Source organism: Symphalangus syndactylus, chromosome 13 (assembly GCF_028878055.3).
Source record: "Symphalangus syndactylus isolate Jambi chromosome 13, NHGRI_mSymSyn1-v2.1_pri, whole genome shotgun sequence".
Lineage (NCBI taxonomy): Eukaryota > Metazoa > Chordata > Mammalia > Primates > Hylobatidae > Symphalangus > Symphalangus syndactylus.
The window spans coordinates 59,869,184-59,883,535 of record NC_072435.2 but is presented as its reverse complement, the minus strand read 5'-3'; the positions used below and the strand labels follow the sequence as shown (position 1 = coordinate 59,883,535).

The following is a 14,352-nucleotide window of genomic DNA, read 5'->3' as shown; positions in this document are numbered from 1 at the left end:
CTGCCGGTGTACCCTCCGCGAATCCCGGCCTCCGGAGACCGTCCTCTTAACTGCCTGGCCAGGACCGGTCCGGGCCCCGACTCTGACGCACGATCACACAGGGCTCCTACTTCGCCAAGTCTCAGGGACCCATCCCCGGGCCACGGCGTCTGTCACTGTGACCAAATCGGCGGCTCGGGCCCCGCGCATGCGCACTGGCGAGGCCGACTCACCCTGGATCCAGGCTACCCTGGCCCGGGAGTCAGGCTGCGGACCCTTTCAAAAATGGCGGAGCCGCGGCGGCTGCGGGGACTGGGGCGGAGGTGCTGGCGTTTGCGGCGGCTGCGGCTGCGGCGCACCCCGACGCGGCCGTTGGGAAGAGGACTACCAGAGGGGCCTGCCGGAGACCCAGACTGGGACCCATAGGAGTCCTGTCGTCAGGACCTCCTTGATCGGTCTTCGACTTCGGTTCCGGGTGGAGGAGGAGCTTCGGGGTGCCGGCTGGGCTGTGCAGACTGCTCCTGGGAAGCGATGATGGATCCGACCCGGTGATCGGGACTGGGGTTACAAGGCAGTGAGGCGGAAAGGGTCTCGCTGGGGCACAAAAAGATCCCCGGGGCCGCAAGGCGTGCTGTCGGATGAAAAGACACTGATCCATGAGCCCACTGCCTCCCTCCTTCCTGGGTGGAGCAGGGGCCTGCCTTCATCTCCAAGGCCCGGGGGCTCGGGCATCCCGACGCAGCTTCCGGCCACATGTGCAAACAGAGACAGAGGCGAGTCCGACATGGAGCCAATGTGACCACACGTGGCACTGACGTCCCCGAAGAGCACATGCAGTGAGCGTGGGTCTTTGAGGCCGTAGGGGGCGATGACGAGACTGACAGTCATGTCCAGGTGTGCGTCCGGGAGCCACTGGAGACCTGCCCCACAAAGCCGAGGAGAAGCCAAGCACACGTGAAAACCTGCGAGACAGGGCCTGTGCCCGAGTCCAGACCACATTCAGGGAGGCCTGCCAGACGGGCCGAGAGGATTGGACAAACTACACCCCACCCCCACCCCGCACCGGCTAGCTACCTCTTACGCAACCTCCCCTGGCACCCGGCAAAACCCAGTCCCTTCTGCTCCCTGTCATCCCTGGCAGCCAAAACATTCAGTGCTAGAAGGCACTTGCCCCAGGAGCAGTGGAACCGCTTGGCCCTCAAGAAGCAGAGAGGATGTGCAGGTGGGATGCAACACCGCCTTTCCTAGAAGGCCAATGTCAAGAACGGTGGGCTTGCCTCCTGCTCTTCCCGGACCGACCGCCCAGCCATCACTTGGGCCATGGAGACCAAGAAATCTTCCCTGTCCCACGCAGCTATGGAAGCCCGGAGCTCCAGGATCACCGCACCTGCCCAATCATCCAGAAACAGGTGTGGAGAGGGAAACAATCATCACACGGACCCCCACGACGTTTCTCCCTGATGGACTGGGAAGTCTTCTTTGTTTAAGACATTGAGCCAGACTAGGAAGCCACTAGGCTTCTCAGAAACGAGGCGGACAGAGCAAGAGGGAGGACAGAGCAGTGGCCGGAGCCCAGGCAGGATACGGGGCCACGCCACCACCGCGGGCATCCTGGGAGGACTGTGAAAGGGGTTACTCGTCCGGGAAGGCCAGCGTTGGAGTGACACAGATGCTTGCCACATCCCGTTGCCGGCTTCCTTCTCCGTCCCTGCGTCGAGCTGGGGATACATCTCTCACTGAGGGCAAAGGGCGTGTGGGGAAAAGAAAGAGAGATCAGCCTGTTACTGTGTCTATATAGAAGGAAGTAGACATAAGAGACTCCATTTAGTTCTGTATTTGAGATGCTGTTAATCTGTGACCCTACCCCCAACCTTGTCCTTGCAAGAGACATGTGCTGTGATCACTTAAGGTTAAAAGGATTTTGGGTGATGCAGAATGTGCTTTGTTAAACAAGTGCCTAAAGGCTGCTTATGGTTAAAGGTCATCACCATTCTCTTTAATCTAGAGAAAAAGAAAAACATTTGTCTTCTGCCCGTCCCTGGGCGATGGAACATCTCAAAGCACAGCACCGGTGATGGTAAAGATAATTGTGAAAACCGCCTTTAGGAATAAGATGGGGCTTGCTGGAGCAATACTGCTAAAAGGTTTATGGAGAGGTTCGCATATACATCTCAAAGCACAGCACCGGTGATGGTAAAGATAATTGTGAATAAATACCAAGGGAACTCAGAGGCCGGTGCCGGTGTGGGTCCTCTGTAAGCACAGCACCGGTCCCCTGGGCCCCGCTTTTCCTTCTCTACACTTTGTCTCTGTGTCCTATTCCTTTTCTCAAGTCTTTCGTCCCACCTAACGAGAAGCACCCACAGGTGTGGAGGGGCAGGCCACCCCTTCATCTGGCGACCAACGTGGAGGTGCTTTTCTCTAAGGTGAAGGTACGCTGGAGCGTGGTCACTGAGGACAAGTCGACGAGAGACTCCCGAGTACGTCTACAGTCAGCCTTGCGGTAAGCTTGTGCGCTCGGAAGAACCTAGGGTAACAATGGGGCAAACTAAAAGTAAATATGCCTCTTATCGCAGCTTTATAAAAATTCTCTTAAAAAGAGGGGGAGTTAAAGTGTCTACCAAAAATCTAAATACACTCTTTCAAACAATAGAACAGTTTTGTCCATGGTTTCCAGAACAGGGAACTTTAGATCTAAAAGATTGGGAAAAAATTGGCAAAGAATTAAAACAAGCAAGTAGGGAAGGTAAAATCATTCCACTTACAGTATGGAATGATTGGGTCATTATTAAAGTAGCTTTAGAACCGCTGCAAACAGAAGAAGATAGCGTTCCAGTTTCCGATGTCCCTAAAAGCTGTGCAGTAGATTGTGAAAAAGAGGCAGGGATAGAGTCCCAGAAAAGAAAAGAAAGTTCACACTGTAAATGTGTAGCAGAGCCGGTAATGGCTCGGTCAACGCAAAATGTTGACAATAATCAATTACAGGAGGTAATATATCCTGAAACGTTAAAATTAGAGGAAAAAGATCCAGAATTGACAGAGCCATCAGAGTCTAAACCACGAGGGCCAACTCCTCTTACAACAGCTCAGATGCCTGCAACCTTAGAACCTCAAATGCAGGTTAAACAAGTACAGACTCCAAAAAAAGATCAAGTAGGAAAAGATAGAGTCTCTCTGACGGCAATGCCAATCCAAATACAGTGTCCACAATATCAGCAGGTAGAAAGTAAGATCCAGCCGCCTGTAGCCTATCAATACTGGCCGCCAGCTGAACTGCAGTATCAGCAGCCTCCAGAAAATCTGTATGGACAGCCAGGAGCATTTCCAGTGCCACAGGGCAGGGTGCCATATCCTCAGCCGCCCACCATGAGACTTAATCCTACAGCACCGCCTAGTACACAGGGTAGTGCAATACATAAAATTATTGATGAGGCAAGAAAACAGGGAGATATTGAGGCGTGGCAATTCCCAGTAATATTAGAAGCAAGACCACCTGGAGAAGGGGCCCAAGAGGGAGAGCCTCCTGTAGCTGAAGCCAGATATCAGTCCTTTTCTATAAAAATGCTAAAAGAGATGAAAGAAGGAGTAAAACAGTATGGACCCAACTCTCCTTACATGAGAACATTGTTAGATTCCATTGCTCATGGACATAGACTCATTCCTTATGATTGGGAGATTCTGGCAAAATCATCACTCTCACCCTCTCAATTTTTACAATTTAAGACTTGGTGGATTGATGGGGCACAAGTACAGGTCCGAAGAAATAGGACTGCCAATCCTCCAATTAACATAGATGCAGATCAACTATTAGGAATAGGTCAAAATTGGAGCACTGTTGACCAACAAGCAATAATGCCAAATGAGGCCATTGAGCAAATCAGGGCTATCTGCCTTAGGGCCTGGGAGAAAATCCAAGACCCAGGAACCGCCTGCCCTTCCTTTAATACAATAAGACAAGGCTCTAAAGAGCCATACCCTGATTTTGTAGCAAGACTTCAAGATGCTGCTCAAAAGTCAATTACCGATGAGAATGCCCGTAAAGTCATAGTGGAGTTGATGGCATATGAAAACGCCAATCCGGATTGTCAATCAGCCATTAAGCCATTAAAAGGAAGGGTTCCCGCAGGATCAGATGTAATCTCAGAGTATGTTAAAGCATGCGATGGAATTGGAGGAGCTATGCATAAAGCTATGCTTATGGCTCAGGCAATCACAGGAGTTGCTTTAGGAGGACAAGTGAAAACATTTGGGGGAAAATGTTATAATTGTGGTCAAATTGGTCATCTAAAAAAGAATTGCCTAGTCACAAATAAGCCAAATGTAACTACTCAAGCTACTACAACAACAGATAAAGGGCCACCTGGCCTATGTCCAAGATGTAAAAAGGGAAAACATTGGGGTAATCAATGTCATTCTAAATTTGATAAAAATGGGCAACCACTGTCGGGAAACGAGAGGAGGGGCCAGCCTCAGGCCCCGCAACAAACTGGGGCGTTCCAAATTCAACCCTTTGTTCCTCAGGGTTTTCAGGAACAACAACCCCCACTGTCGCAAGTGTCTCAGGGATTAAGCCAGTTATCACAATACAGCAATTATCCCCCGCCACAAGTGGCAGTGCAGCAGTAGATTTGTGTACTTTACAAGCAGTCTCTCTGCTTCCAGGGGAGCCTCCACAAAAAATCCCCACAGGGGTATACGGCCCATTGCCTGAGGGGACTGTAGGACTAATCTTAGGAAGATCAAGTTTAAATCTAAAAGGAGTTCAAATTCATACTGGTGTGGTTAATTCAGACTATGAAGGCGAAATTCAATTGGTTATTAGTTCTTCGATTCCTTGGAGTGCCAGTCCAGGAGACAGGATCGCTCAATTATTACTCCTACCTTATATTAAAATTGGAAACAGTGAGATAAAAAGAACAGGAGGGTTCAGAAGCACTGATCTGGCAGGAAAGGCTGCATACTGGGCAAGTCTGGTCTCTGAGAGCAGACCTGTGTGTAAGGTCATTATTCAAGGAAAACAGTTTGAAGGGTTGGTAGACACAGGAGCAGATATCTCTGTAATTGCTTTAAATCAGTGGCCAAAAAAGTGGCCCAAACAAAAGGCTGTAACAAGACTTGTCGGCGTAGGCACAGCTTCAGAAGTGTATGAAAGTACAATGATTTTACATTGTTTAGGGCCAGATAATCAAGAAAGTACTGTTCAGCCAATGATTACTTCAATTCCTGTTAATCTATGGGGTCGAGATTTGTTACAACAATGGGGTGCAGAAATCATTATGCCTGCTCCATTATACAGCCCCATGAGTCAAAAAATCATGACTAAGATGGGATATATACCAGGGAAGGGATTAGGAAAAAATGAAAATGGCATTAAAGTCCCAATTGAGACTAAGAAAAATCTACAAAGAAAAGGAATAGGGTATCCTTTTTAGGGGCGGCCACTGTAGAGCCTCCTAAACCCATTCCATTAACTTGGAAAGCAGAAAAACCAGTATGGGTAAATCAGTGGCCGCTACCAAAGCAAAAACTGGAGGCTTTACACTTATTAGCAAAGGAACAATTAGAAAAGGGACACATTGAGCCTTCATTCTCACCCTGGAATTCTCCTGTATTTGTAATTCAGAAAAAGTCAGGCAAATGGCGTATGTTAATGGACTTAAGAGCCATAAACGCTGTAATTCAACCCATGGGGCCTCTCCAACCTGGATTGCCCTCTCCGGCCATGATCCCAAAAGACTGGCCTTTAATTATAATTGATCTTAAGGATTGCTTTTTTACCATTCCTCTGGCAGAGCAAGATTGTGAAAAATTTGCCTTTACTATACCAGCCATAAATAATAAAGAACCAGCCACCAGGTTTCAGTGGAAAGTATTACCTCAGGGAATGCTTAATAGTCCAACTATTTGTCAAACTTTCGTAGGTCAAGTTCTTCAACCAGTTAGAGACAAATTTTCAGATTGTTATATCATTCACTATATTGATGATATTTTATGTGCTGCAGAAACAAGAGACAAATTAATTGACTGTTACACATTTCTGCAAGCAGAGGTTGCCAACGCAGGACTAACAATAGCATCTGATAAGATCCAAACCTCTGATCCTTTTCATTATTTGGGGATGCAAATAGAAAATAGAAAAATTAAGCCACAAAAAATAGAAATAAGAAAAGACACGTTAAAAACACTAAATGATTTTCAAAAATTGTCAGGCGATATTAATTGGATTCGGCCAACTCTAGGCATTCCTACCTATGCCATGTCAAATTTGTTCTCTATCCTAAGAGGAGATCCAGACTTAAATAGTAAAAGAATATTAACCCCAGAGGCAACAAAAGAAATTAAATTAGTGGAAGAAAAAATTCAGTCAGCGCAAATAAATAGAATAGATTCTTTAGCTCCACTCCAACTTTTAATTTTTGCCACTGCACATTCTCCAACAGGCATCATTGTTCAAAATACTGATCTTGTAGAGTGGTCATTCCTTCCTCACAGTACAATTAAGACTTTTACATTGTACTTGGACCAAATAGCTACATTAATTAGTCAGACAAGATTACGAATAATAAAATTGTGTGGTAATGACCCAGACAAAATAGTTGTTCCTTTAACCAAGGAACAAGTTAAACAAGCCTTTACCAATTCTGGTGCATGGCAAATTGGCCTTGCTGATTTTGTAGGAATTATTGATAATCATTACCCAAAAACAAAAATCTTCCAGTTTTTAAAATTGACTACTTGGATCTTACCTAAAATTACCAGACATGAACCTTTAGAAAATGCTCTGACAGTATTTACTGATGGTTCCAGCAATGGAAAAGCGGCTTACACAGGGCCAAAGGAGCGAGTAATCAAAACTCAATATCAATCAGCTCAGAGGGCAGAGTTGATTGCAGTCATTACAGTGTTAGAAGATTTTAATCAACCTGTTAATATTATATCAGATTCTGCATATGTAGTACAGGCTACAAAGGATGTTGAGACAGCTCTAATTAAATATAGCATGGATGATCAGTTAAACCAGCTGTTCAATTTGTTACAACAAACTGTAAGAAAAAGGAATTTCCCATTTTATATTACTCATATTCGAGCACATACTAATGTACCAGGACCTTTAACTGAAGCAAATAAAAAAGCTGACTTACTGGTATCCTCTGCATTCATAAAAGCACAAGAACTTCATGCTTTGACTCATGTAAATGCAGCAGGGTTAAAAAACAAATTTGATGTCACGTGGAAACAGGCAAAAAATATTGTACAACATTGTACCCAGTGTCAAGTACTACATCTGCCCACCCAAGAGGCAGGAGTTAATCCCAGAGGTCTGTGTCCTAACGCCTTATGGCAAATGGATGTTACCCATGTACCTTCATTTGGAAAATTATCATATGTTCATGTAACAGTTGATACTTATTCACATTTCATATGGGCAACATGCCAGACAGGAGAAAGTACTTCCCATGTTAAAAAACATTTATTATCTTGTTTTGCTGTGATGGGAGTTCCAGAAAAAATTAAAACTGACAATGGACCAGGTTATTGTAGTAAAGCTTTCCAAAAATTCTTAAATCAGTGGAATATTACACATACAACAGGAATTCCTTATAATTCCCAAGGACAGGCCATAGTTGAAAGAACTAATAGAACACTCAAAACTCAGTTAGTTAAACAAAAAAAAGGGGGAGACAGTAAGGAGTGTACCTCTCCTCAGATGCAGCTTAATCTAGCACTCTATACTTTAAATTTTTTAAACATTTATAGAGATCAGACTACTACTTCTGCAGAACAACATCTTACGGGTAAAAAGAACAGTCCACATGAAGGAAAACTGATTTGGTGGAAAGACAACAAAAATAGGACATGGGAGATAGGGAAGGTGATAACCTGGGGAAGAGGTTTTGCTTGTGTTTCACCAGGAGAAAATCAGCTTCCTGTTTGGATACCCACTAGACATTTGAAGTTCTACAATGAACCCATCGGAGATGCAAAGGAAAGCGCCTCCACGGAGACGGAAACACCGCAATCAGGCACCATTGACTCGCAGGATGAATCAAGTGGTGATATTAGAAAAACAGATGAAGTCACCACGCACCAAGAAGGCGGAGCTGCCAACCTGGGCACAGTTAAAGAAGCTGACACTGTTAGCTAGAAAAAGCCTAGCTAGCACAAAGGTGACACAAACCTCAGAAAAAATGCTGTTTGCAGCTTTAATGGTTGTATCAACGGTGGTAAGTCTCCCCATGCCTGCAGGAGCAGCTGCAGCTAATTATACCTACTGGGCCTATGTGCCTTTCCCGCCCTTAATTCGGGCAGTCACTTGGATGGATAATCCCATTGAAGTATATGTTAATAATAGTGTGTGGGTAGCTGGTCCCACAGATGATCGTTGCCCTGCAAAACCGGAGGAAGAAAGAATGATGATAAATATTTCCATTGGGTATCGTTATCCTCCTATATGTCTCGGGAGAGCACCAGGATGTTTAATGCCTGCTATCCAAAATTGGTTGGTAGAAGTACCTACTCTCAATCCCACCAGTAGATTTACTTATCATATGGTAAGCGGTATGTCACTCAAACCACAGGTAAACTATTTACAAGACTTCTCTTATCAAAGATCATTAATATTTAGGCCAAAAGGAAGACCTTGCCCCAAGGAGATTTCCATAGAAACAAAAGATTTAGTTTGGGAAGAATGTGTGGCCGATAGTGCCGTGATTTTACAAAACAACACATTTGGAACTGTTATAGATTGGGCACCTCGAGGTCAATTCTACCATGATTGAACAGGACAAACTCAATTCTGTCCCAATGCACTAGTGAGTCCAACTGTTGATAGTGACTTAACAAAAAATTTAGACAAACATAGGTACAAGAAATTTCAGTCTTTCTACCCTTGGAAATGGGGAGAAAAGGGAACCTCTACTCCAAGACCAAAAATAATAAGTCCGGTTTTTGGTCCTGAACATCCAGAATTATGGAGGCTTACTGTGGCTACATACCACCTTAGAATTTGGTCTGGGAACCAAACTATAGAAACAAGAGATTATAAAACATTTTACTCTATCAACCTAAATTCCAGTCTAACAGTTCCTTTACTAAGTTGTGTAAAACCCCCTTATATGTTAGTCATAGGAAATGTAGTTATTAAACCAGACTCCCAAACTATAACATGTGAAAATTGCAGATTATTTACTTGCATTGATTCAACTTTTGATTGGCAGCACCGTATTCTGCTTGTGAGAGCAAGAGAAGGCGTGTGGATCCCTGTGTCCATGGATCGACCATGGGAGGCCTCGCCATCCATTCATATTTTGACTGAAGTATTAAAAGGCATTTTAAATAGATCCAAAAGATTCATTTTTACTTTAATTGCAGTGATTATAGGATTGATTGCAGTCACAGCTACAGCCGCTGTGGCAGGAGTCGCATTGCACTCTTCTGTTCAGACAGTAAGCTTTGTTGACAATTGGCAAAAGAATTCCACAAGGTTGTGGAATTCACAATCTGGTATCGATCAAAAATTGGCTAATCAAATTAATGACCTTAGACAAACTGTCATTTGGATGGGAGATAGGCTCATGAGCTTGGAACATCGTTTCCAGTTACAGTGTGACTGGAATACGTCAGATTTTTGTATTACACCCCAAGTTTATAATGAGTCTAGACATCACTGGGACATGGTAAGACGCCATTTACAGGGAAGAGAAGATAATCTCACTTTAGACATTTCTAAATTAAAAGAACAAATTTTTGAAGCCTCTCAGAGTCACTTAAATATTGTGCCTGGAGCTGAGGCGTTAGATCAAGTGGCAAAAAATCTTTATGGATTAAACCCCACGACTTGGATTCAGTCTATTGGAAACTCTACTGCAGTAAATTTTGGAATTATGTGTCTCTGTTTGATCGGTTTGTTTTTAGTGTGCCGGACCAGTCGAAGAATCCTGCGCCAAAATCGAGAGAACGAACAAGCCTTCATCGCCATGGCACATTTATATAGAGGAAAAGGGAGGGAGAATGTTGCGGGAAGTCAGGGACCTTGAACTGAGGGACTGGCTGAAGCCACAGCAGAAAAGCATAAAATATGAAGATTTCATGGACATTTTATTAGTTTTCCAAACTTTATACTTTTGTAATATCTTATGTCTTTACTTTAATCTCTTAATCCCATCATCTTCTTCGTAAGCTGAGGAGGATATATGTCACCTCAGGACCCTGTGATGATTGCCTTAACAACACAAATTGTTTGTAAAGGACGTGTGTTTGAACAATATGAAAACTGGGCATCTTGAAAAAAAAGAACGAGATAACAGTGGTGTTCAGGAAACAAGGGAGGTAACCTTAAACTGGCCGCCGGTGAGCCGGACGGAACAGAGCCATATCTTTTCTCCTTTTGCACACAAATAGGAGAGATATCGCTGAATTCTTTTTTTCAGCAAGGAATATCCCTGAGAAAGAGAATGCGCTCTGAGGGTAGGCCTATAAACGACCCCCTTGGAGGCGTGCCGCCTTTTACGGTTGAAGCCGAAGGGATGAAATAAGCCCCGGCCTCCTGTAGTGCTCCCAGGCTTATTAGGATGAGGAAATTCCCACCTAATAAATTTTGGCCAGTCAGGTTGTCTGCTCTCAAACCCTATTTCCTGATAAAATGTTATCAATGACTATGCGTGCCCAAAAATTTCGTTGGCAATTTTAATTTCAATTTTAACACCGACCGGTGAACTCATCCTGCCTCCACTTGCTTTGTGATATTCTATTACCTTGTGAAGTATGTAATCTCTGTATCGTGATGACAATGGTAGTCTTGTTGAAAAGAAAAGGGGGAAATGTGGGGAAAAGAAAGAGAGATCAGCCTGTTACTGTGTCTATATAGAAGGAAGTAGACATAAGAGACTCCATTTAGTTCTGTATTTGAGATGCTGTTAATCTGTGACCCTACCCCCAACCTTGTCCTTGCAAGAGACATGTGCTGTGATGACTTAAGGTTAAAAGGATTTTGGGTGGTGCAGAATGTGCTTTGTTAAACAAGTGCCTAAAGGCTGCTTATGGTTAAAGGTCATCACCATTCTCTTTAATCTAGAGAAAAAGAAAAACATTTGTCTTCTGCCCGTCCCTGGGCGATGGAACATCTCAAAGCACAGCACCGGTGATGGTAAAGATAATTGTGAAAACCGCCTTTAGGAATAAGATGGGGCTTGCTGGAGCAATACTGCTAAAAGGTTTATGGAGAGGTTCGCATATACATCTCAAAGCACAGCACCGGTGATGGTAAAGATAATTGTGAATAAATACCAAGGGAACTCAGAGGCCGGTGCCGGTGTGGGTCCTCTGTAAGCACAGCACCGGTCCCCTGGGCCCCGCTTTTCCTTCTCTACACTTTGTCTCTGTGTCCTATTCCTTTTCTCAAGTCTTTCGTCCCACCTAACGAGAAGCACCCACAGGTGTGGAGGGGCAGGCCACCCCTTCAGGGCGAGGCAGTGAGAACCATCTTCATCAAGGTCTGCGGGGCACCCTCCTGCGGTTGGACAATGAGCACCTCTGAGGCTCTTGTCCTTGTTGGGGAGTGGTCGTCTGGATCCTAGGTAAGACGGTGCTCAGGATGGGGATGGGATGAAAACCCCTGCGTCTCCGACCCAGATGCCCAAGTTGCCCAGGCCTTCACAAACCCAAACTGGAACCGCCGGGAGAACGAAGGCCAATGGGCCACACGACCCACGCAGAGACCCGGGGAAAGTCTGACCACAAGAAAGGCTGACGTGCGAGAAACCACCGTCCGACGCAAAGGGCACCTGTGTCCCAGCAAACACCCACGCACGGACGGACAGATTTAGTAACAGAGAGCGACGGAAAGAGTGAGACGGACAGAGAGAGAAGTCAGAGAGAGACATAAGTGGGCACACAAACACACAAACACACACACGTACACACTCACACACCCCAAACGCACAGACACATACATGCAGCAGGTTAACACCCACCCCCAGGCAGCCCCTGAAGCTGCCGGGTTCTGCTCTCCGCGACTATGACCCACCAGTGAGAGAGCAGCCCACAGGCACACAGGCAGAGCTGTCCTCGACATCACAAGGACACCGCTTTTGGGGAGACTCACGGGCACACCGTCCACGCACGCCTGAGGCTGGGATCCCGCGTTGCCTCCCCGGCGGTCCGTCTGAAGTTTCTTCCTCCTGAGGCTTCTTCCTGCTGGTCGACCCTCCGCGAATCCCGGCCTCCGGACACCAACCTGTTAACGCCCTGGCCAGGACTGGTCTCAGCTCCGACTTCGATGCACGATCACACAGGGCTCCTACTTCGCCCAGTCTCAGGGACCCACCCCCGGGCAAAGGCGGCGGTCACTGTGACCAAAGAGGCGGCTCGGGCCTCGCGCATGCGCACTGGAGAGGCTGACTCCCCGCTTGTTCAGGAGAGTCAGACTGGGGACCCTTTAAAAAATGGCGGTGACGCGGCAGGCTGCGGGGACTGGGGTGGCGGTGGCGGCGCTTGCGGCGGCGATGGCGGCCCAGCCCGAAGGGGCGTGGGGTATGAGGACTGCCAGAGGGGCCTGCCGGGGACCCAGGGTCGGACCCGTAGGAGTCCTGTCGTCAGGACTTTCTGGATCGGTCTTCTGCTTGGGTTCCCAGTGGGGGAGGAGCTTCGGGGTGCCGCCTGGGCTGTGCGGACTCCTCTTCGGATCCCATGATGGATCCCACCGGGTAGGCGGGAATGGGGTTACAATGCAGTGAGGCAGGAAGGGTCTCGCTGGGGCACAGAAAGATCCCCAGGGCCGCAAGGCGTGCTGTCGGCGGAAAATGCACTGACCCATGAGCCCACTGCCTCCCTCCTTCCTGGGTGGAGCAGTGGCCTGCCTTCATCTCCAAGGCCCGGGGGCTCCAGCATCCGGACACTGCTTCCCGCGACACATGCAAAGACAGACAGAGGCGAGTCCGAGATGGAGCCAGTGTGACCACACGTGGCATCGACGTCCCCCAAGAGCGGACGGTCACCGGTCTTTGAGGCTATAGGGGGCGATGGCGAGACGGACAGTGATGTCCAGGCGTGCGCCCGGGGACCACGGGAGACCTCTGCCACAAAGCTGAGGAACAGCCAAGCGCACCTGAAAACCTGCCAGACAGGGCCTGCGCCCAAATCCAAGTCACATTCAGGGATGCCTCACAGAGGGGCCGAGGGTTTTCCACAAACTACACCCCACCCCCACCCCACCACCGTGTAGGTACCTCTGACACCACCTCCCCTGCACCCAGCAAAACCCAGTCCCTTTGGCTCCCTGACATCCGTGGCAGCCAGAAGATTCAGTGCTAGAAGACTCTTTCCCCAGGAGCAGAGGAACCGGATGGCCCTCAGCAATCAGAGAGGAAGTGCAGGTGGGATGCGACACCGCCTTTTCTAGAAGGCAAATGTCAGGAACGGTCGGGTTAACTCGCGCTCTTCCTGGACCGACCACGCAGCCATCACTTGGGCCACGGAGACCCAGAAAGCTTCCCCGTCCTTGACAGCTATGGAAGCCCAGATCTCCAGGATCACCACACCTGCCCAATCATGCTGAAAAAGGTTTGGAGAGGGTAACAATCATGACACCGACCCCCAGGAAGTTCCTCCCAGATGGACTGGGAAGTCTTCTGGGTTGAAGACGTTGAGCCAGAATAAGAAGCCCTAGGCTTCTCAGAAACAGGGCAGGCAGAGCAAGAGGGAGGACAGAGCAGAGGCCCGAGCCCAGGCAGGATTGGCGGCAATGCCGTCACCACCACGGCCATCCGGGGAGGAGTGCCCAACGGGTGACTTGGCCAGGAAGGCCAGCGTTTGAGCCACAGAGATGCTTGCCCCATCACGCTGCCGGCTTCCTTCTCCGTCCCTTTGTCGAGCTGTGGCTAGATTTCTCGATGAGGGCAAAGGGCGAGAGGAGTGAGAACCCTCTTCTTGAAGTTCTGTGGGCACCGTCCTGCAGGTGGACAATGAGCCCCTCTGAGGCCTTTGTCCTTGGCTGGGGTGTGGTCGTCTTGATCCTAGCAAAGAGGCTGCTTAGGATGGGGAAGGTATGAACACCCCTGTGGCTCCGACGCAGATGCCCACGTTGCCCAGGCCTTCACAAACCCAAACTGGAACCGCCGGGAAAACGACTGCCAACGGGCCACACGACCCAGGCAGAGACCCGGGGAGAGGCTAACCACAAGAAAGGCTGACGTGCGAGAAACCACCCTCCAGCGCAAAGGGCACCTGTGTCCCAGCAAACATGCACGCACAGACGGACAGAGATAGTAACAGAGAGCGACGGAAAGAGCGAGAAGGGAGAGAGAGAGAAATCAGAGAGAGACATAAGTGGGCACACAAACACACACACACACGCACACACCCCAAACGCACACA

At 47.8% G+C, this 14,352-nt stretch overlaps 1 protein-coding gene across 3 annotated transcripts; it reads left to right on the top strand.

Moving 5' to 3' along the window:
* The first annotated feature begins 7,804 nt into the window (after positions 1–7,804).
* On the top strand, positions 7,805–11,364 carry LOC129460233 (endogenous retrovirus group K member 8 Rec protein-like). 3 transcript variants are annotated; one of them, XM_063614194.1, is made up of 2 exons: positions 7,805–8,147; positions 9,895–11,364. In XM_063614194.1, the coding sequence occupies exons 1-2, from the start codon at positions 7,944–7,946 to the stop codon at positions 10,156–10,158; spliced, it is 468 nt and encodes a 155-aa protein (XP_063470264.1). In that variant the 5' UTR covers positions 7,805–7,943; the 3' UTR covers positions 10,159–11,364. The 3 variants fall into 3 exon arrangements, with proteins under 3 accessions (XP_063470264.1, XP_055093838.2, XP_063470265.1); XM_055237863.2 differs by having other exon boundaries at positions 7,805–8,204; XM_063614195.1 differs by lacking the exon at positions 9,895–11,364 and adding an exon at positions 9,218–9,350 and having other exon boundaries at positions 7,805–8,315.
* The last annotated feature ends 2,988 nt before the right edge of the window (positions 11,365–14,352 follow it).

Coding starts and splice junctions, on each gene's coding strand:
- LOC129460233 (XM_055237863.2), top strand. CDS start 7,944: ATGAACCCATCGGAGATGCAAAGGAAAGCGCCTCCACGGAGACGGAAA. Junction 8,205..9,894: donor TAATGGTTGTATCAACGGTG/GTAAGTCTCCCC, acceptor GTTTGTTTTTAG/TGTGCCGGACCAGTCGAAGA.